At 37.2% G+C, this 23,465-nt stretch overlaps 2 protein-coding genes across 3 annotated transcripts; one reads left to right on the top strand and one right to left on the bottom strand.

The window, feature by feature from the left end:
• On the top strand, nucleotides 1-17,010 carry tkta (transketolase a). Its single transcript, XM_084100871.1, has 14 exons — nucleotides 1-259; nucleotides 1,702-1,819; nucleotides 2,665-2,778; nucleotides 3,010-3,107; nucleotides 4,518-4,709; nucleotides 5,476-5,594; nucleotides 6,583-6,779; nucleotides 7,382-7,546; nucleotides 9,366-9,522; nucleotides 10,575-10,705; nucleotides 11,039-11,122; nucleotides 11,231-11,324; nucleotides 11,709-11,831; nucleotides 15,346-17,010. The coding sequence occupies exons 1-14, from the start codon at nucleotides 153-155 to the stop codon at nucleotides 15,531-15,533; spliced, it is 1,887 nt and encodes a 628-aa protein (XP_083956997.1). The 5' UTR covers nucleotides 1-152; the 3' UTR covers nucleotides 15,534-17,010.
• Nucleotides 17,011-17,354: 344 nt separating this feature from the next.
• Nucleotides 17,355-21,320, bottom strand: LOC311074345 (uncharacterized protein). 2 transcript variants are annotated; one of them, XM_084100872.1, is made up of 9 exons: nucleotides 21,191-21,313; nucleotides 21,077-21,101; nucleotides 20,915-20,986; nucleotides 19,634-19,702; nucleotides 19,427-19,477; nucleotides 19,208-19,270; nucleotides 18,533-18,608; nucleotides 18,348-18,395; nucleotides 17,355-18,253 (listed from the first exon to the last, which is right to left on the bottom strand). In XM_084100872.1, exons 1-8 carry the CDS (start codon nucleotides 21,191-21,193, stop codon nucleotides 18,371-18,373), a joined length of 384 nt encoding a protein of 127 aa, XP_083956998.1. In that variant the 5' UTR covers nucleotides 21,194-21,313; the 3' UTR covers nucleotides 17,355-18,253; nucleotides 18,348-18,370. The 2 variants fall into 2 exon arrangements, with proteins under 2 accessions (XP_083956998.1, XP_083956999.1); XM_084100873.1 differs by lacking the exons at nucleotides 17,355-18,253; nucleotides 18,348-18,395 and adding an exon at nucleotides 19,049-19,122 and having other exon boundaries at nucleotides 18,536-18,608; nucleotides 21,191-21,320.
• Between the last annotated feature and the right edge of the window lie 2,145 nt (nucleotides 21,321-23,465).

The raw sequence follows: 23,465 nt of genomic DNA, 5'->3' as shown, positions 1-23,465 counted from the left end.
GTTGCACACTATAAAGTGTGTGTATGTGCACTGGCATAAAGCAGCCTCCCTCTCCTCTCCTCCTCCTTTTTCTATCTCTCACAGACACGCAACCAGTGCTCTCCTCAACCTCATTCTCTCCTTTCATTCTGTGGTGCTATTAGGCTGAACCCATGGAGGACTACCACAAACCAGACCAGCAGACCGTGCAGGCGCTGAGAAACATTGCCAACCGCCTCCGAATCAACTCTATCAAAGCCACCACCGCAGTGGGCAACGGGTAAGAGTTGGCACACTTTCTGCAAATACCTGCATGTTTATTTAATGTGACTTATTTGAACAGACAGACAGACAGACAGATAGATAGATAGACAGACAGACAGACAGACAGACAGACAGACAGATAGACAGACAGACAGACAGACAGACAGACAGACAGACAGACAGACAGACAGATAGATAGATAGATAGATAGATAGATAGATAGATAGATAGATAGATAGACTGTTGAGTGTAAGCAAACACACTCTTGCATGCACACCCTTATGCAAGACATAATCTTTGTCCTCAAAACCTAAGACAGATGGTGAGATGATGCTGTTAAAAAAAGGACAAATTCAATTTTATTTTTGATTTTTGTTTTTTTTTCTGTTTATTTTTTTGTAGTAATATGTGCATTGCTGCGTATTTTACTTTATTTTACCAGTTTTTAACAGCAACTATGGGGTCGATTTTATTATTATTATTAATAATAATATTTTTTATAGCAATGCAATTGCAGCTAGTTCTTTTCAATTTGGGACAATTAAAAGGGTTGTTTTATGGAATACACCTGTAATCATCTTTTGCAATGATTGAGAACAATACTAAATATTGAACCTAATAATAGTAATTATATTTTACATCGCTATTTAATGAAGAAGTCTTCTTTTGTCATTTATTTTGTTAAGAATGTGTAATGCTTCATTGAAGAATCTTTTTTTGCATTTTAGTTTGGCTCATTTTCTGTATTCCATGCTATTTATAAAGAAAACATTAGTGTCTGCCTTTTCACTCTTAGGAAGATAAATCATCTGTAATAATAAAAAAAAAAATGATGGTTTTGAAATGGAAACAAAAACTTAATTTTTAAGTTTATAAGACGGGTGCATGAAGATGATCCTTGTTTTTCATGACCATTGTTTCATACACATGTTCTTTCCTCTGTTTTCTAATGCTACTGCTGAGCTGTTATGTAAATTGCCGCATGAATCCAACTGGCGCAGTAATTCATATCTGACATCTGAGCATAACATTAAATTGCATTTTAAAACACTGCTTTGACAGGTGAAGATTTGATCTGATGCCGAGTCTGTTTCACAGCATGTGGTTTTTAGTGCTGTCTCGGACCTAATCTTGAAGCAGATGGGTGTTAGTGGGTGGTATGATTGCTCAAAGCTTTAGATTATGCCATAAGTGTGGTGCCGGTGGGGCATCCTGGATTAAACAGCACCTTTGGCATCCTTTTGGATAGAAAGTCACTAATTGTCTTATTCAAACCCGACAAGCTCAATTATTTTTTTATTTTTATTTTTTTTGTGTGTGTATGTGTGTGAGAGAGAATTCTTTTAAGTGAATGTTACATAATAAACCATAAAAATGTCTAAATGATTAGTTAAATATGAAACTACCTCCTCTTCACCATATCCTAACCTTCAGAGTCTTTCCCATTTCATTGGCCAGGCATCCAACATCATGCTGCAGTGTGGCAGAGATCATGTCTGTGCTTTTCTTCCACACTATGAAGTACAGGCCAGATGACCCCAGGAACCCCAACAATGACCGCTTTATCCTGTCCAAGGTGAGGTTACAAGAGAAGAGACTCGGCTAACTGGGATTATTCAAGTGTCTGGTTTGATATTTCAAGTTTAAACCAAGATGACAGTAAATCAGGAGAATTACATTATTTGGTGCTAAATCTCCTTATAAAAGTACTGTGCCAGTATTATGGTACAGTGATGGTAAAACCATTGCACTTTGAAATCATGCTACTGAATTATTAACATATCTATATGCAAATAAAATTTACATTATACTCCAAGGTACATTGACGAATACCATGGTATTATAATTATATGACAAAAATACACATTTATCTTACTAGCCATGACTTACCAAAATTAAACTATAATAAATATAACTAATTGTACTATGAGTTCCATGAAAATTTGTGAAAAAGTGAATAAATATAATATAATATAAAAATACAGGGCTATGCTAAATATGTTTATCAGTTTTTAAACAGTTATTTAAAGTTGGTTAGTAATTGTTGGATAATAGCATAATAGTGGTAATATAAATTAAATTAAATATAAAAAAATATAATACAAGATAAAAAAAATAATACTAAAATCCATGTAATATAATAAAATAATACAGGGCTATTTTTTAATAAAGTAATTGTTTGATAATTGCATAATGGTGGTAATATAAATAATATAATACAACATAAATAATAAAATCCCAAAAAATAATGTAATATAATAATAATATAATATAATATAATAATACAGGCCCATGTTAAATATGTTTATCAGTTCTTAAACAGTTTTTTTTTATTTGTTAAGTAATTGTTTGATAATTGCATAATGGTGGTATTGTGGTTAATTCATAGATTTTTTTTTTTTTTTTTTTTGTCGTCCACAGGGTCATGCGGCTCCCATCCTCTACTCTGTGTGGGTGGAGATCGGCTTCCTGAAAGAGTCTGAGCTCATGAGCATGTGTCAGGTCGACTCAACTCTGGAGGGACACCCCACACCCGTGAGTAACACACACACACACACACACACACACACACACACTCATCTAAGATCAGATGCTCTTCTTTAACATATTCAATCAAAATTATATGAAAGTTGCACCGTGAGAAATATTGTAGTTCATTAGATCATAAATGATTGTTCAGGTTAAACTGGCTGCAAATGCATGATTAACCAATGAGCTGTTATTTGATGTAACATCGAAATGAGTGTGTGAGTGTGTGTTTGACAGAAGCAGCAGTTTGTGGATGTGGCCACAGGCTCTCTGGGACAGGGGCTGGGCGTAGCCTGTGGAATGGCCTATTCAGCTAAATACTTTGACAAATCCAGGTAAGAATGTTACCCATAAACCCACACGTTAATGATGCATATTTTAGCTCTACAGTAAAACAAACAGCTTTATAGCTTGCGATTCATGCAAACTCAAAATTACTTGATCTATTTTAAAGGGAGCCCTTTTTCAAAGTCTTGATTTAGTTTTGGGGGTTTTCTTTAATTGAATGTTAAAAAATATATATTATTTCGCAGCACCTCTCTTCCCAGTCTGTCAGTAACACTCTGTTTAGTTCCTGTCTCTATGAAGCCCCTCCTTCCGAAAAGCGCAATGTGCTCTGATTGGTCGGCTGGATCAGTGTGTTGTGATTGGTCAACCTCTTCGAGCGTGTTTCGGAAATGCCACGCCCATTATCATAACCGCGAGTTTCAACAAACTACTAACGCAACTCAACCAGGCCTCACCGCTTTTTTGCGTAATTATTTAAATGAGGAATATTGAGAAGAAAACTACAATCGAGGCGTTTCGGGGAGTTCAGAAACACTGATATAGAGAATAACTGCTTTTGGAGTGAATTTGTGCTTTGTTACTTTGCAGACCTTTTCCATGCTCAAACAGCAACACATACCGAAGAATGTTGAAAAAAGCAAACCAGATTTAAAAAATACCCTAGTGCTCAGATGCTTAAACCATAAATATAATATGCAAAGATGCAGAAAATGTATTTACCAGAATGCTCACTATAATCTCATGTTTGTATGTCCATGTGGGAGTGTGCTGCAGATTTGAAGGGTGTGGAGTTTTCCTGTCAAGCTGTGCTTTCACGATTCTTCTGCTCTAATAATCAAAGCCCCAGCGGCCATCACCCGGTTATTTTTATAGCTTGGATAGATTTCAATATAGGCATAAGCACACAAATTATTCCCAAATTGAAACCTAATTTTTGTGCAGTCCTTTCTTTGGCTAACTCTCTATTTATAATGCATTGTAAAAGCCAATGAATAAATAATCTGTATATGTATGAGTGTTGCTGTGCAGAGAGCAATTTTACTCAAATCCCAGCTGATTTCTAATCCATTGAACCTATCTCTTCTCATTCATGTAAGATCTGGCGTGACAGGAATGTGTCAGGTGGTATTAAGAAGGGCGGCGGTGATGAGGTGTAAGGGTCGGAAAGACTTTTTAATGCTTCTCATATGCTCACCAAGGCTGCATTTATCTGGTCAAAACTACAGTAAAAACAATAATATTTTAAAATATTATTTCAATTTAAAAGAACTGAATATATTTTAAAATGTAATTTATTTCTGCGATCAAAACTGAATTTTCAGCATCATTACTCCAGTCTTCAGTGTCACATAATCCTTCAGAAATCATTATAATATGCTGATATGATGCTCAAGAAAAATGTCTTATTATTGCATTGTCTGTACAAAGTGCAATAAATGTAATTGACTCTTTTGCAGTTATCACGTGTACTGTCTGCTTGGCGATGGAGAAATGTCGGAAGGGGCTGTATGGGAGGCCATGTCCTTCGCTTCCTACTACCAGCTGGATAATCTGTTGGCCATACTGGACATCAACCGTCTGGGCCAGAGCGACCCGGCACCACTGCAGCACCATGTGGAGAAGTACCAGAGACGCTGTGAGGCCTTTGGGTAGGTTAGATGGAGATTGTTAAAGGCATGGGCTGGGAGCTAAAACTTTGTAGGTTCAAACCCCAGAAAGGGTACCTCAAGTTGCTCCAGGAGGGTTTGGATAAAAGTGTCTGTTAAATGACATACTGTATGGGTGAATTTTAAAAAACAAGTCAAGAACATGTTATATTTCAATTCCAAATAAAAATGAATTATAATTATTTAAAAGGATAGTTCACCCTAAAATGAAAATGAAGTCGTCATTTACTCACCCTGGTGTTGTTCTAATGCCGTACGCCATTCTTTCTTTTATGGACTACAAAAGGAGTATTCGCGATCGTCCATATAATGGCAGTGAAAAGCGACCAGCATCAAGCTTTTTAAAAAAAGATGCAAAAGTATCACAGAATGATCCCAAACGAAACGTGTCGAATATTGCAAGTGTTCTCGTGGAATACGATAAAGAAGAAGAAGAAGAAGAAGTTTTATTTATATAGTGCCTTTCCGTAGCTCAAGGTCGCTTTACATTGTACATTACAATACATTTACACACCCGCACACACATTACATAAGGACAAATATAGTCAAATTATCCATAATACATGTTAAATAGATATGTTAAATAGTCTTGAATGTAGCCACAGAGTAGATATTACGAAGTGTAAGGGGTTATGAATTCCATAATTTAGGAGCATTAACACTAAATATACATATTTTTATATGTGCATTTATTTGTGTGTGTGTAGTATATAGCCATCAATCAATTTATTTTTTGGTGTGTTTTCAGGTGGCATGCCATCATTGTGGACGGCCACAGTGTGGAGGAGCTGTGTAAAGCCATGAGCCAACCACGCCACCAGCCCACGGCCATCATCGCCAAGACCATCAAGGGCAAAGGCATTCCTGGTATATTTATACCTATAACATCCTAATCTGTAAAGACTGATAGAACTATTCCAGGGTTTTTCCAACCCATGTAAACTGCAAGCCCAGTATTGATAATAAATCCAAAATATGCAATATTAACTTATCCTATTTATTCATGAAACAGAAAACAAAATCACTGTCAGGACTAAAACATACATAAAACAAAGTGCTTAGAACTATTTTATATGTACAAATCTGTAAATGTACAGTAAGTCACTGAGTACCCGATTTAATGATGAACAACAAATACATTTCTCATTACATAGAAAAAGTGGCAAATCTATAATTTGCATTTACACTCCAAGACTTAATGCACAGATCATTTGACATACAGTATCAGATTGTTTTGTTCCGTCCATTGCTATGGTTATCACTGTCAATCAGTTTAAATACGGTTGTCAATCCAGAAACTTTGCAATGTGTACTTAAAAAATGTATGTATTATATGCAGAAAGTGAGCAAAGATCGCTGCCATTATAATAACTGAAGCTGTCAATCACAACACGAGGTACACAAAGCTGCACTCGTGAAAACTCCCGTTATAATCAATGAAGCTGTGCAATGAATCTCTTATTAGCTTTGTGTTTATACTTAGTTGGTTATAATGAAAGGATTGGTGAGCGTGCAGAACTCGCACTGAACAAAAACTGGTGTTTTGAGCGATGTTGAGCGGATTCTGACTAACTTAAACCATTGCATTCACACGCTCAACAGATAGGCCTATGTCTGTTATTGGTTACATTTGCTCAGTGCTGCAAAAACACATCGCAAACAGAAACATTTGGCGCTCTTCACAGAGTGCTTGCTCTCATGGAAGCATTTTAAAGGCTATCAGCGGGTAACGGTACTGCAGAACAGCAGGTATCGTCACATTGGCCGGACAAAGATTTGTTTTGGCAGCCGCCAAAATATTTTCAATGCAGGAAAAACCCTGTATTCTTTGATAAAAAAACTTTGTTGTCTTCAGTGGCAGAAGATAAGATGGGATGGCATGGCAAGGTGCTGTCAAAGGACATGGCAGAGAGCGTCATGAGAGACATCCAGAGCCGCATCCTAAACAGTAACAAGCGCATGTACCCGACCTCACCCATTGAAGATGCCCCACCCGTGAGCCTGCGCAATGTCCGCATGCCCAGCGCTCCCAACTACAAGCCTGGAGAGAAGGTGAGAGGTCAAGGCAAGAAAAAAAGATGGACTGATGGTTAGATGGATGATATATACAGTGCGGGTATAATTATTATGCAAGTCAATATTCTTATCTTTTTTTAAAAACACATTTTACCAATTCCAAACCACGTCAAACTTAATAACTATTAATTTTGAATAATAATTTATAAGTGATAAGTGTTAACGAGGGCTGGAAGTGAAATCGCCTTATATTCAGATGTGCAGGCTTTCTTTTACAGAAAAAATGGGCCAAAAAGTACATTTAACTTGCACTCGCAATTTCTACAGTATTGCATCCTTCTCATGGGCATTTAATAATTTCTGACTTTCCAGTGTGAGTTAAATCTATGTTTTGGTCCAATAATTGCTTAATAATCAGGGCATTTTTCACTTCCAGTCTTCGTTAATAATTAAATATCACTTATAAATAATTATATACTAAATTGATAGTAGATATTAAGATAGATGTGGTTTGGAATTGTTAAAATGTGCTTAGAAAAAAATGTGACTTGATCACATTGACTTGAATAATAATTATGCAGGCACTGTAAGCATAATTATCATGGTCTAGCTCTCTTCACCATGTTTTTTCCCGACAGATTGCCACCTGCAAGGCATATGGGATGGCCTTGGCCAAACTGGGACGTTACAACGAGAGAGTGGTGGCTATGGATGTCGACACCAAAAATTTCACCTACTCTGAAATCTTTAAAAATGAGCATCCCAACCGCTTTATTGAGTGCTACAGCGCAGAGCAGAACATGGTAGGAAACTATGAAGTATTATCACTAAAATATCTGAGATACAAATTTTCTATAGTCAGGTAGCAGTGTTTTCAATTCTTTCTTTTTTTTCTTCCACCTTTCTACTGCACATGCAGCCAAGTTTGATTGAAAGCCCATTTTGCCAGCCGTGTAGCACCCCTTTAATTTCTACATTTTAGCACCCTTGACAGTTTTGAGAGCCAAATCAAAGGTCTGCACATTTGGAAGAGCTTAGTGAACGAAACACCCGTAAACACTCCCTAGATTGTTTTGGATAAAGTAGAGCTGTGGGATTGGCCACGTAAAATGCCCCTCAAAGCACCAAAGTCGCTGGTTTGTTGAATAATACATGCGCTCTATCCATAATGCAGCAGTGAAGATGTGACCCACTTACGCTCCATTTTGCACGCGTCCTGCTGCAGTGCCTTTCCCCGAGAAGCCATGCAGAAAACCTGCACCGCCTTCATCTCAGAAGCACATTCTTTAGGATCTGTGCTGTAAGCCAAAATATTTCTGCTTTGTCTCTACAGTCATTGTTCCCTTGGTACGTGTGGTAGGTAAAATGTAGGTCACTCATTTGTGATTTCTAGTTTTGGGAAGCGATCGCAATGGACGTGATAATAATCTGAATACTAATTAAATGGTCAAGAGTTCATATCTGTTCCACACAGTTAACCAATCAGAGGCAATACTGACGCTAATTAGAGGACATATATTAATAGATGTTAGCGTGCATACTGATGAGGGAGTCATATGCACTACTGTCTGTCAAAAAGAAAATATGAATTGATTTTGATAGCTAAATGCAAATGTTATAATAGTGTGGCTTCAAAAAGTATTTGGACACTTAAGCCACATTTTAAATGTAGAATATGTGACCCTGGATCACACAAAACCAGTCACATGGGTCAATTTTTTTAAAGAAATTGAGATTTATACATCATCTGAAAGCTGAATAAATATGTTTTCCATTGATGTATGGTTTGTTAGGATAGGACAATATATTGCAGATATATCTGGAATCTGAGGGTGCAAAAAAAACGAAACATTGAGAAAATCGCCTTTAAAGTTGTCCATTTATGTTCGCGATTGTGCTGCATTCACTCACAAAAATAAATGTTTTATATATTTACGGTAGGAAATTTACAAAATATCTTCATGGAACATGATCTTTAATATCCTAATGATTTTTGGCATAAAAGAAAAATAGATTTTTACCCATACAATGTATTGTTGGCTATTGCCACAAATATATCTGTGCTACTTGTGACTGGTTTTGTGATCCAGGGTCACATATATACATATACTGTATATAGTCTTATTGTGGCTTAGGCTCGCATGGAGTGGATTTGAGACAGGAAACAGGAAATGATAGCGAGCGTGTGTGAGCTGCATGTTGGTAATTCCTCTTATATGAAGGATAAAATGGAGTTCCTGTTTAGCAGATTCCATGTGTCTCTTCTCTAGTTTATTACAACCTACAAAATATTGAGGGGGTATTGGCTATTAAACTATTTATGTCTGATGCATCTGCCTGTATAGTACCAAATGTCATGCCTTTTGGTTTGGATATGCTCTTGTGTCTCATTTCTTTCAAAGAATTTCAAATTTTGATTTTTGCTGTGCTTGGGTTTGTAAATGGCTACTATGTACTTGCTAAGATGTTGTGAGTGGGGTTTGCTAGGGTTTTCTAGGTGGTTTCTAGGGTGATGCTAGGTTGCTCTTATGGACCATGTTAAAAGAGGCAAAAGTCCGATCAGTTCGGAATGTTGCGAAATAAGGATCAAAATGTTTTCACACCGTTATCCATCTCTCACAGGTCAGTGTTGCCACAGGCTGTGCTGCACGTGAGCGAAACATCGTGTTCGCCAGCAGCCTGGCCACTTTCTTCACCCGCGCCTATGACCAGCTCCGCATGGCCGCCATCTCAGACAGCAACATAAACCTCTGCGGCTCCCACTGTGGCCTGTCTGTCGGTAAGAAGTGCCTTCTTTTGTTTCACAGGCCACAATGAAAGCCCCACCCCTTTTTCAGTGGCCTTTGGTTCCGGAAGTATTTTTTCCATTAATTTTACCCATAGGGATTTTAAAAAAAAGTCTTTGTTAAAGAGTTATAAGCCGTGAACCAAACTAACCAGCTGTAAGCTGAATCACAACATTGCAAACTTTAATTTAAAGCAAGGCATTATTTGAAAATGTGACAAAAAGACAAGACTATGTACTTAATGGCTGTACTGAGGGGAAGAACTACATTCCCATGAAGCACTGGGAATGACTAAATCAAATCAAAATTGTTGATTATATCTATATAAACAATATATTTTAAGTGTAATGCAAGTATTTTGAACTCGATTACATCATTTGTGGTACTTCATGGGAGAGGGCGTTGCTTACTCTGACTCTCTGATTGATGGAATTCTGTGTACAGCATCATGGGTAATGTAGTTTTCCACCACAAATTCAGCTGTTAAACATGATTATTTAAAAAAATAAGTTAAAATAACACAGGCTGAAGGCAAACAAAAGCATATTTCATCATTCAAAACATAACTTAAGCACTCACAGCAGGGCTGTCTTTAAAGATATATAAGTTATTGTTAAAAATATTGTCAAATCTTTACTTCCGGAACCTGACTGTCGCACTCTATTCTCCTCTCTCACACACTGCAGCTGTGACTCTTAACTATGATGTTTTTGAATAGATTTGTGAGCAATTCACCCCTCCTTTTCCTGAAGCTGTCTTTCTAATGTGTGTTTTGTTCTCCTGGTTGTCTGGAGGTGGTGCGACTCTTAGCACAACCCCTTCTCCCTCTCTCCCTCCCCCTGTGTATCTCGGAGGCTGTCTCCGGGTGACCAGGCATCCCCTCCGTTAGCACAGGTACACTGCATGCCACTCCGTCTGTCTGTACACCTGCCTGACTGCTCGACTGTCACATGTGTGTGCACCTGCCTCACATATCTGATGTACAAATGCTGTTCAGTCTAAATTAACAGTGCCAGTGTGTGGCTGATGTGTGTGTGTGCTTCAGGACAGGACGGACCGGCCCACATGGGACTGGAGGACATGGCTATTTTTAGAGCCATCCCCACTGCCACCATTTTCTACCCCAGTGATGCCATGTCCACTGAAAAGGCTGTGGAGCTTGCAGCCAACACTAAGGTTGGCATGTTATATCTGCTATTATGAGTGGTCAATAACTGATGCTGGTACACAATACTTAAAATTCAAACAAAATATTTGAACACAAAAAATGTACAGTACATTATCTATTGATAAGGATGGTGGTATATTTTCCGAATTGAATTGAAAATGCTTTTTAAATTCCAATTTAATGTGTGAATTTCTATTCAATTAGATAGATAGATAGATAGATATATAGATAGATAGATAGATAGATTTCAACTCATGAATAGAAAGGGAAACTATTCTAATTATAATCCTATTGAAAACTGTAAGAAAAAGTATTTATTTTTAGTTTATTTCGTACTTTAGGGTGTTTGCTACATCAGAACCACTCGTCCAGAGACTGCAATCATTTACAACAGCAATGAGGACTTCCACGTTGGCCAAGCCAAGGTAACGCCTCTCCCTTTATCAACAATTGATATTTCAAATATGTTGTTTTGGCACATTTTACCACTTGCATATGATAATGTGCCATAAATGTATAAATGACTTGACCAGGTGGTGTGCCAGAGTAAGGAAGATCAGGTTACAGTGATCGGAGCTGGAATGACCCTCCATGAAGCTCTGGCTGCAGCTGAGCTCCTCAAGAAAGGTAAAATCCTGCACAAAAAAAAAAAAAAAAAGTAATAAACATAATATATATATATATTTATCATATATATAAATTTGGCCAGTACTGTATATCTTCGACATGAATAAGAATTTGTTCCCTCGTTTTAGTTAAATTGTGGCCCCGAGTTAATAATTCACTCCCACGACTTATTAATCTGTTCCCTTGTTTTAGTAAGTCATGGCCACATTGTCCTAATTAATTCCCTCTTTTAGATTTAACTAAAACAAGGGAACAAATTCTTAATTGTTTTCCCACATGTCATGTGTGGGGCTCCTTAGACTTTTATTGATGTTGTTGCTATGCGAACTTAATATAGACTCTTCACCTGATGTGTGCTGTGTGTGTGTGTGTGTCACCCACCAGAGAAAATTTACATCAGAGTGATCGATCCATTTACAATCAAACCACTGGATGCCAAAACCATCATCGACCATGTGCGCGTCACCAGGGGTCGTGTCATCACGGTTGAGGACCACTATTATGAAGGTGGGTTTCGAGCTTAGAGCACATTATCCCTTGTCTCAAGCACACATTCAGCATGGCTACACATCCAAGCGGCATTAACAGCACGTCCAGCCGAGGAGGGTCGAGTCGCTCTGTGAGGCCTTGAGGGAGGTTGTGGCAGTGTGCAATTGGCTGGCTGGAAGAAACGTGATGTGTTAGACAATTGTCATTGTATTGGGGAGCGAGAGGCATTGTGTTGTTATAATCGGTAGATTTTTGGGATTTTTTTTTTTTTTTGTGGGGGGGTGGGGGCCGTGTCTCATTCTGTTTATTCAGGGGGAAAAAAAGACTCAGAGAAGCGGAGGGCTGTCAGGTCTCCTTAAGCAAACGTACGCCTGCAGGGCATGTTGTGACCTAGATAACAGACAGCCCTGGACCTGGCATTACTGCCTGCGTGCCAGAGGAGGAGTGGTGAGACAGAGAGAGAGAGAGAGAGAGAGAGAGAGAGAGAGAGAGAGAGAGAGAGAGAGAGAGAGAAGAAAGAGAGAGAGAGAGAGAGGAGAGAGAGAGAGAGAGAGAGAGAGAGAGAGAGAGTGTGAGAGAGCGAGAGAGAGAGAGAGAGAGAGAGAGAGAGAGAGAGAGAGTTAGAGAGAGAGTTAGAGAGAGAGTTTAATATCCAAAATCATTCTGAAAGCAAACATCCCCAAAGGGAGAGAAAAAGGATAGAGATGGACAGAGAGAACATGTGAATGCAGCAAGGTTGAAAGCAGGGGCATGCGGGGATGAAGAGATTTGGATAGTCTATTAAGGCATGATGTCTGATATCTGAACATAACATCTGAATTTTAAAAGCAAAACATGGTGCAGGAGGTCAAACTGTGACCTTTATGCACAGGCAGAGCCGATCCTGACCTCCCTGTGGCCCTAAGCAAAATTCTGTTAAGGGGCCGTCCTACCTGACCCATGAGCCATGTAAACCATTTGCCATTGCCACACAACAGTCATACCTGACCCCAGTGCTCCCACTCCTTTAACTAGTACTAATGAAAATGTAATTCCTGATATCACAAATAGACATTGTTACTAGAAAAAGTACATTCTTAATATCAAGAATTCACATTTTAAATAGTACAAATTTAATTATTGATATCAAAAATCCATCCTGTGAATGAATAAAAGCTAAAATGGCTTGTCATAGCATGTCACTGTGTTTTAAATGATAAAAGCAATACTTGATAGGCCTACTTGATGGTTATTATTTACTGAGGGATGTGCATCCATATTGACCAGTATGTCCAGCCAATCAACATTTAAAATGCAATATAGCCTATAAATCAATAGTCAATGTCAATACATTTAAAGTCAAGAAAATGAAAATACATGTGAAAATACGTAATTACAAAGACTACAAACCCAAAAGGCGCACATGTGACATCATACCTTTTCTCTCAATGAATGAAGCTAACTTTACTGAAGCTAACGTCTGTAATTTTTTGATAGTCTTACGTTATAATCGTAACGTTACGCCGTCATGCCTGAGTGTTTTGTACCAGACTGCACACATACAAGCAACGGATGGTGACGTACATAGTGCAAGACGAGAGATGTAGTTCATTGAGCGATTTTCACATAAAACTAAATGTTACTCTTCTGTTTTATGACAAACTGCGACTTTCTTGACTTTCATAATTATCTTGTAAATTGACAAACATCATATGTGTAATTCAGGGCACAATTCAGACGGAATAAAAAGATAAGTTATCTCTCGCCATTGACTAGGCTACCATACATATTTTTTCCGAAATAAGGTCCCATGAGCCGGAAGCGGAGGGGAGGGACTTAGGCTCTTTATAGTGAGGAGTGCCATCACGCCCATATTGTACTGAGGTGTCTGACCTGTGCACGTTTCATTTCGTGCAAGCGCATATGAACGCATGTTAACGCGCGACGCGGTTATCTTTTCCGAGCTGAAGTTTATAAACAAACCGTTGCCCTTTGTCGTTTATCAAACGTAATAAATAGCTGTATTTCACTCGCACTTTTTTTTTTGTCAGGCACAAAGTCACAGAACACAGCCCTGGAAGTGGCCGGTGTTGTAGGCAAGACACAGAAAGACCAAAATATGCACTGCCCAGAGAAATGCACATCAACTTAACTTTACTGTTCTTTGCTGACATCAAACTTGGAGAGGAGAGAACACAAGTCTGCCTGATTCCCCTGATTGCTTAATTTTCTCATTTTCTCATTTCTTGATTGACGCGCTTTGACACGAGGGGGAGGCGGGGCCTTGAGAAATTTGCGGGGCCCTACGCAACTTACGTAGTGTGTGTATAGGGCTGATCGGCTCTGTGCACAGGTGAATTCTGATTTAAAAAATAGTCTATTTTGCTGTTTTTGGTTAATTGTCAGCTGGCAGCCAGTTAAACCAGTTTGAAACCAGCATAAACCAGATAAGACAAGAAACCACCATAGGATCTTAATTCAGCAGGGATACATTCAATTGACCGAAAGTGACAGCGAAGGCATTTATAATGATTTGTTCTTTTGAACTTTCTATTCATCAAAGAATCCTGTAGAAAACCATGCTTTCCATAAACATATTTTTAACATTGATAATATAAGTTTATTGAGCACCAAATCAGCATACAAGAACGATATATGAGGTATATATGAGATGAGGACTTGTTACATGATACAAGAAATGATATTGTATAAAATTCTTAGTCCCAACTTGTAATTTTGTTTTTCTCGTAATTGCAACAATTCTGACATCACAAAGACAAAACATGATTTCCCAAGACATTAATGATGTCGTTTTCTGTCAGAAAGTAGGGTAATTAGGGGTTCAAGCATGAAATGCTGAAACCCTATTGTAATTGTAAGGATTTGTAAAACGCATCGTGCAGGCCAAACCGTAAGGCCTAGAGACTTGAAAATAGAGACTTGCACTTTGGTGCGCTGTTACCAGTGTTTTTTTGTTTTTTTTTGGTGAGCGTAGGCTCCTCCTGATTTTGTTAGTCATCTCATCTCTTATATGCTGTGTATGATCATATCCTGCCCTATTCATGGTAGCCTACTCGCGGACATTCCGTCATCAATGTCATCAATTGCGTCATCAAGGGGCCCGCCTTAATAATCCTACTTAAGGGCCCGGTGTTGGCTCGTTACGCCACTGAATATAATTGTCTAAACTCCTTATCAAAATGACATATTTACAACAAATTTGACACATGTATATGGGCACACTTTGAGTACTACTAATAAAAGTGGTGGAGATCAGGCAAGACTGTAAGAAGACTCAGGCAAAAAGGTGCTATAACTTTAAAAACGCTTTAAAACTATATATTTCCTATGGTAAACTGCCTGTATTGGCTGTAAATTGACTTTTTCATCTATGATAGCAGTTGTTAAATGCTTGCTAAATAAAACGTAATGTCTTTTGATGCTTTTGTGCTTAAAGGCCTTAACTGCTTGAACCCCGATAAATGCTGCTTGCAGCTTTAATTTTGTATGGTATTTGTGTGGCTTCTCATGTTTACATGCTGTAATTGCACAGGTGGCCTGGGGGAGGCAGTGTGCTCCGCTATCGTGAATGAGCCTGGTTTCACTTTCCAGCGTCTGGGTGTCGCCCACGTTCCCCGCAGCGGCAAAATGCCCGACCTGCTCAAAATCTACGGCATTGACCGCGACTCCATCGCACAGATGGTCAGGAAGATGCTCAGCAGCTCGGCCAACGCCAAGTGAACCTGTTCGCTTTGCCCCGCCCACTCCATCCAAATCAATCGAAAAACCAGCTCCACAAACACGGTCACATGACTCCTCTTCAGATTGTGACCCTTCCCTCCACCTCTTTCACTGTGAATGACCCTATTGTGAGTATAATAGTAATGTGAGATACGTGCTGTACATTTTGAAGTAATGTTCACATTTGACTTTTTTGTTTTCCTTGCAAAAACACTAGCCTACTGTTTTAAAGTTCGGGGTACGATAATTGAAAAAAAAACAAAAAAAAAAAAAACAATGTTTTTATTCAGCAAGGATGCATTAAATTGATCAAAAGTGACAGTAAATACATTTGTAGTGTTACAATCACAAAAAAAAATGCAGATTCCACAAAAACATTAAGTAACAAAACTGTTTTTAACATTGATAATAACAATAAATGTTTCTTGAGCCGCAAATCCGCATATTAGAATGATTTCTGAAGGATCATGTGACACTGAAGAAAATTCAGCTTTGATCACAGGAATAAATTACATTTTAAAATATAATAAAATAGAAAACAGTTATTTAAAATTGTAATAAATAATATTTCACAATATTACTATTTATCCTGTATTTTTGATAAAATAGATGCAGCCTTGGTGAGCTTAAGAGACTTCTTTTAAAAACATTACAAAATCTTATCAACCTCAAACTTTTGAATGCTAGTTTACATATAAATACACATACAGGAGTCCTTTTCTTACTCTTCTCCTGTAGTAACATTCACTGACAGGTTAAAACTAACATTGCAACAATTTTTACTTGAGCATTGTGATGTATTTCAAGCAAAACAGGTTTTTAAATGAGGAAAAAATTGTAGTAGGGGATTTGATTTTGTCCATCTGGAATTAACTGTTGAAAGACAAACATTAACATTTTGTCCCGATTTGAAACTCAAAGGTTAGCGATGCTAAGACGTATTTTACACCACCTCAGAAAACGTCAATATGCTGTACAATGTGACACTTTAACTGTGTTTTTAACTGTCATTTGATAAGATCCAACAATAAAACTGTTTGCATATTTTAATACTTTTTATATTGTTATGGTGTAGCTATGACGGCGGGGCGGGGCTGGATTTCACGGGAACAGATATGTGTTTGAAAAAAAAAAAAAGATTTGATGTTAGATTAATAGAGTGTAGTCTTAAGAAGAAGAAAAAGATGATCAAATGAGAATGTCTGTAGGGTGCTTCACTTCAAAGTGTTCAGTTAATGGTTATCTTCTATGAAACCGTTTGGTCTCTGTGTTTAAAAAGATGGAGTAGCATGTTGTGGTGTTATGAGCATGAAACTTGAGAAGGTAAGAGATGGATTGAATCATGGAACATCAGCGTCACTGGAACGTGCTGTTATATCGGAGCTTTGAACCTACAACTAACACTTTCTCTGTTATTTTTCTATGTATCTCAACAAGTCATTGATTAAAGCCCTCTACATTTGAGTTTGAGAATTCATGAATGTCTTGCCTCTTTTATTCACACTCATACTGTAGGAGAGACACCGGGGCTAGTTGTCACAAACTTGAAAGTCAGTTTTGAGCATTTCCACCATGCATTTCCATGGCACAGGTCATTTAAGAACACATAAGCCACTATTGGGGCATGTTGTCTCAATGGGAACCTGCTGTATATTCAAACAAATGACAAGAATGCATTTGTTTGCAATTTAAAATACTTACTATTCTAAATTATACTTTTATATCATGTAAAAAAGGAACTATAAACTATATTTTTAAAAATGAACTATACTTTTATATAAAGTAAAAAAAGGCATCTTTACTTTTTTTTCTTCTTTTTTTACACATTATTTATGTAGAATGTATTCTAGGTTATTCAATAGGTTTTCAGGAGAAAAAAAATGCAGCAGTTCCTCCATCTACCAGCAGGAGCAAACTGCTTGAAGGTACAATATGTAACTTTTTTTTTTTTCAAAATGGACACAATTTAAATGAGTCAATACATCATCAATTATTCTTCTAAAACATGTTTTTGTCTTACCCTGATTCACTATGGTAAGCCATAAAGTGTTTATAATATTTTGATGGCTTTCACAGGAAAAAATGTCTCGTCATATCCATAAATAGAGAAAAGTTGCTCCGGCTACTTTGATGCGTTTATGGTGTGGGAGTGACGGGTTAGTTGTCACAAAGAGTGAGAAAGTTTGACATGGAGCCGCTAAATCTCAAAATCACCCGTTAAAAAAAAAAAAGTCGAACCAAGGAGAGTCTGCTGGCAAAAAGAGATCGCGACCGAGTTTGTAATATATTGAGAATCAACAAGGGCTTACCTTTTCAGTGATGGTGAGAACTGAGGGATTTGAAATGTTGTAAAAGCGACATGGAGATGGCATTTTTTAATACTTAACACGTGAGTAAGGTATTTTATTGAAGAGATCAATTTTGCCATAGTTCTCTAACAGAGTTCAATGTAAAGCATTATGTATTGTGAAGGCTCCTATTCATCTGCACAGTACGAAGCACAAACAAATCATGTTCTTCCCATAGACTGTAAAAAATAAGGTTCTTCCCCAAAATACATGCAGTTTTGTTTTTAACCTCTAGAGGGACAAAAGTTACATAGAACACGAAATAGCAAAATGTAAAATGTAAACCATCGTTTTGGAGGCAGATATTGAATTTAGTACAACATTAATTCACATTTGCTTTTATATAAAGTGGATGAAGGAACAAATGGATACCTGCAACAGACATTGACAATTATCATATTTTTGGAAATACACGTACTATACTAATAATGATCAAATTAAATCAATTACAATTTTCCTTTCTTACCTTTAGTGAACACTAACTTAATTTCAGTCATAGTAACGCCATCTCTTCCTATTTAAAAAACAGGAACAAATAAAATCTTTCTTGGGTGAACTCAGAAAAGAGCAACTCAATGCCACACATGATGAATCCCGGCACACAGTAGTTCATATGAAAGATCCAATACATAATCAAGAAAAAGTTCTCACCGTAGAGCATTATATTTGCGTATTGCTCCTCTTAAGGCAAACACAACGAGGCCCCACCCACAAGACAGAGTATAAACTGGAAAAAAATGAAGAACTTATTATTGCATTAAATACAGTACCATTTAAAAGTTTGGTGTCAGTAAGATTATTTTATGTTTTTCTTATGCTCACCAAGGCTGCATTTATTTAATCAAAAGTACAGTAAAACAGTAATATTGTGAAATACTATAATTTCAAATAGCTGTTTTCTATTTTATATATCTTAAAATGCAATTTATTCCTGTGATCAAAGCTGAATTTTCAGTTTCATTACTCCTGACTTCATTTTGAGGAAACAGTGATTTTTTTTATTTTTTATAAATAGAAGTTCATAAGGACAGCATTTATTTGAAAATAGAAATAGGCTATATACAGTATGTTCAATTTAATGCATCCTTGCTGAAAAAAAGTATTAATTTTTTTTTTTTTTAAATCTTACTGACCCCAAACTTTTGAACAGTAGCTTAGTGTACTTACTGAATTTATGAAATATACAGTAATTCCAAAATGTATCAGAGGCACCATCTAGAAGATGTGCTTCTGAAACTGAGCTGAAAGGAAGAGGTGCAGCGTGGGTTCATGGCACTACAACAAACCTTGTGATGTCTCTGTTAGGAAGATGTGTGGTTAACATACCATGATAAGACCTGAGATGGAGGATGGCCACAAAGAGAGCCATACAATAACCCCAGATGACATCTGTAGAAAAGAATATATTTAATAAAAATAAAAAACAGTATTTATTTATATTTATATTAGTCAAATGGCCTGATAGAAGAATGGGCAACTTGTCTGAAGACTATAAAAAAAAGTTAAGTAGTACCTTAAAGTAAACTTAAAGTAAAGTTACTGTACCTTTCCAGTGGTAAGGTCGACCCTTACATCTTCTGGTATGTGCTGGCAAACCTGTTAAAAAAGTTCAATAAAATTTTCAACATAGGTAAATGGCATTTTAATGCCATTTTAATCCACGTTGTGCATGTATATATTTTTATTAGATACATTTCACATCTTCCACTTTCCACACTCATTCATTTTATACGTTTTAATAAGACATCTTACCAAAGCTGGCACCCACACATTCAAACACTACTGTGAAGAACACACCAAGAACTGACGGCAACACAATGGCTGAAAAAGATGAACATTTTGATAAATGATTGACTTAAAGATAGTATATGGTGACACTTAAAAAAAACACACATTTCAAACACTTTTTTGTCATTAAAAACACTTCAAACAAACCTTTTAAAAGTGTGTTTTCCTCGTGTGTAAGACTTTGTGGATAAAAGAAATATAAGTCCTGTTCACACCATCACGAAAACGATAAAGTTCGAAATATAATCATTTTATTTATTATAATATATATATATATATATACATATATATATTCAATTCAAATTTATTTGTATAGCGCTTTTCACAATACATATTTTTTCAAAGCAGCTTTACAGAAAGTGCATTTCAGAAATGTACATAGAAATATATATATATATATATATATATATATATATATATATATATATATATATATATATATATATATCATTCTAAATATAAAAGAATAGCACAGAGAAACGATATCGTTGAAATAACTTTCAAAACGATGTTTTCCAGCTGATGAACGATAAAAACAGTGCCTGCGTCCGAAATCGTACACTTCCCTACTATATAGAGGCGAAAAACATTATGTGAAAAAAGAAGTCTGTCCGAATTCTCATAAAAGAGTAGGCAAAAATTACCCGCATGACCTTGTGAGATTCTGAAGTGTGCATGATGAAGGCCACGGGAGAGGATTAATGAATGGCAGTGAAGTGACACAACTGATGCTGGTAGGTCACATGATAAAGACAACATGGCGAATGTAGTACGTCCAGATTACATTCATACTACACACATTATACTATGGAACATATTTTTTTAGCGGTCGCGAAGTACATTTATTCACATATTTATACATAATATTTATTCAAAATAAGTACACAGCCTACTCAAGAAAGTATGCGATTTTAGAAGCAGCCAGTGACAGCCAATCAGAATCCATCCTGCTTTTCACGAGCTCGAGCATTTAAAGCGGCAGATGACAGAAGAACTGCAGTGGCGCATATAATAAACTGTTATCGTTCGTTGGTGTGGGCTCTATATAGTTATGGTTATCTTATATCGTTCTTGGTGTGAACGGGCCTTTAATTCTGAAAGAAATATTGTAAATTATAGTTTCCGTAAACCACACCCTTCACTTGACTTCACTTCACTGAAGTCTGAAGAACTAGTGCACACTATATAAACAGGTTGACACACCTACTGTTCACATACTGGAACAAACAAAAAAATACTTCTTACAGCAGAATGGCCTGTACAGTAATAGTCCAAAGCCCATGCCAAAGCAGATAGAGAAAAAGTGGTGATATTTATCTGCGGGGAAAGTCAATAACAATAATATATTTAATAAAATATTTATAAACTTTCAGTTTTGATTTAAAAGAGTTCTGATAGCAAACTTACAGTGGTTGTACACATCCAAAGCACCCTAAAGACATAATTGTACAATCTTAACTGAGTCTGTAGTATTGAATTATTATTTCTTAGCCTATAAGAAAGAACAAAACAGGAGCTTACCATTGGGTTGATAGTTCACCTCTTCTCATTAATTCTGCTTTGACTCACTCACTCAAGCGTGATTTAATGGCAGCGACTTGGCATGAAGTATATTTTCACTTTCAGATTGATGGGCAAAACCCGTTTTGAGGTTTGTATTTCCTTTTTGTAATAATGCTTTCTGTTCTATGATCACATGCAATTAGTGGCAATATGAAAGAAAAGCTGAATATAGTCTAGCATGATCTAGAACACAATGGACTACAGCAAATATCAGGGGTTGAGCAGGGATTCAAACCTTGAGGAAAGCAGAAAGATTAAGAGGAATTTTATATATATATATATATATATATATATATATATATAGTGAGGAAAATAAGTATTTGAACACCCTGCTATTTTGCAAGTTCTCCCACTTAAAAATCATGGAGGGGTCTGAAATTGTCATCGTAGGTGCATGTCCATTGTGAGAGACATAATCTAAAAAAAAAAAAATCCAGAAATCACAATGTATGATTTTTTAACTATTTATTTGTATGATACAGCTGCAAATAAGTATTTGAACACCTGAGAAAATCGATGTTAATATTTGGTACAGTAGCCTTTGTTTGCAATTACAGAGGTCAAACGTTTCCTGTAGTTTTTCACCAGGTTTGCACACACTGCAGGAGGGATTTTGGCCCACTCCTCCACACAGATCTTCTCTAGATCAGTCAGGTTTCTGGGCTGTCGCTGAGAAACACGGAGTTTGAGCTCCCTCCAAAGATTCTCTATTGGGTTTAGGTCTGGAGACTGGCTAGGCCACGCCAGAACCTTGATTTGCTTCTTACAGAGCCACTCCTTGGTTATCCTGGCTGTGTGCTTCGGGTCATTGTCATGTTGGAAGACCCAGCCTCGACCCATCTTCAATGCTCTAACTGAGGGAAGGAGGTTGTTCCCCAAAATCTCGCAATACATGGCCCCGGTCATCCTCTCCTTAATACAGTGCAGTCGCCCTGTCCCATGTGCAGTAAAACACCCCCAAAGCATGATGCTACCACCCCCATGCTTCACAGTAGGGATGGTGTTCTTGGGATGGTACTCATCATTCTTCTTCCTCCAAACACGGTTATTGGAATTATGACCAAAAAGTTCTATTTTGGTCTCATCTGACCACATGACTTTCTCCCATGACTCCTCTGGATCATCCAAATGGTCATTGGCAAACTTAAGATGGGCCTTGACATGTGCTGGTTTAAGCAGGGGAACCTTCCGTGCCATGCATGATTTCAAACCATGACGTCTTAGTGTATTACCAACAGTAACCTTGGAAACGGTGGTCCCAGCTCTTTTCAGGTCATTGACCAGCTCCTCCCGTGTAGTTCTGGGCTGATTTCTCACCTTTCTTAGGATCATTGAGACCCCACGAGGTGAGATCTTGCATGGAGCCCCAGTCCGAGGGAGATTGACAGTCATGTTTAGCTTCTTCCATTTTCTAATGATTGCTCCAACAGTGGACCTTTTTTCACCAAGCTGCTTGGCAATTTCCCCGTAGCCCTTTCCAGCCTTGTGGAGGTGTACAATTTTGTCTCTAGTGTCTTTGGACAGCTCTTTGGTCTTGGCCATGTTAGTAGTTGGATTCTTACTGATTGTATGGGGTGGACAGGTGTCTTTATGCAGCTAACGACCTCAAACAGGTGCATCTAATTTAGGATAATAAATGGACTGGAGGTGGACATTTTAAAGGCAGACTAACAGGTCTTTGAGGGTCAGAATTCTAGCTGATAGACAGGTGTTCAAATACTTATTTGCAGCTGTATCATACAAATAAATAGTTTAAAAAATCATATATTGTGATTTCTGGATTTTTTTTTTTTAGATTATGTCTCTCACAGTGGACATGCACCTACGATGACAATTTCAGACCCCTCCATGATTTCCAAGTGGGAGAACTTGCAAAATAGCAGGGAGTTCAAATACTTATTTTCCTCACTGTATATATATATATATATATATATTGTGGTTAGAAAAAGCAAAACTGTCAGTAATTAATAATACAAAATAAATATTTTCTAAAAAAAGTAAAAATAAAACCAATTAGTTCTGATATGCCTATATAATATAAAAGCCTGTTTAATTTTAGAAACAATGTGGTCTGTTTATAATATCTTTTTTTTTATTGGCTATAGGCTATCTGCCTTTATGCTTAAGGAAAGTACCTGGTAAAACGTAGTATAAACTTCCTGTGCTGGGGGACTTTGTAACTGCTACACACAACCTAATATTCCCATGATCAGCAGATGGAAGCATTGAGCAA

Source organism: Abramis brama, assembly GCF_963993115.1.
Source record: "Abramis brama genome assembly, chromosome: 23".
NCBI classification, from domain to species: domain Eukaryota; kingdom Metazoa; phylum Chordata; class Actinopteri; order Cypriniformes; family Leuciscidae; genus Abramis; species Abramis brama.
This window is presented reverse-complemented; position numbering and strand designations above follow the sequence as displayed.

What these genes read in the sequence shown, in the direction of transcription:
- tkta (XM_084100871.1), top strand. Translation starts at nt 153, where the DNA reads ATGGAGGACTACCACAAACCAGACCAGCAGACCGTGCAGGCGCTGAGA. An exon ending in TGGAGGGACACCCCACACCC is followed by an intron (nt 2,779 to 3,009) that starts GTGAGTAACACA and finishes TGTGTTTGACAG; the next exon opens with AAGCAGCAGTTTGTGGATGT. An exon ending in TCCACGTTGGCCAAGCCAAG is followed by an intron (nt 11,123 to 11,230) that starts GTAACGCCTCTC and finishes TGACTTGACCAG; the next exon opens with GTGGTGTGCCAGAGTAAGGA.
- LOC311074345 (XM_084100872.1), bottom strand. An exon ending in ACTGTACAGGCCATTCTGCT is followed by an intron (nt 19,703 to 20,914) that starts GTAAGAAGTATT and finishes CATCTTTTTCAG; the next exon opens with CCATTGTGTTGCCGTCAGTT. An exon ending in TCGACCTTACCACTGGAAAG is followed by an intron (nt 19,271 to 19,426) that starts GTACAGTAACTT and finishes TCTTTTCTACAG; the next exon opens with ATGTCATCTGGGGTTATTGT.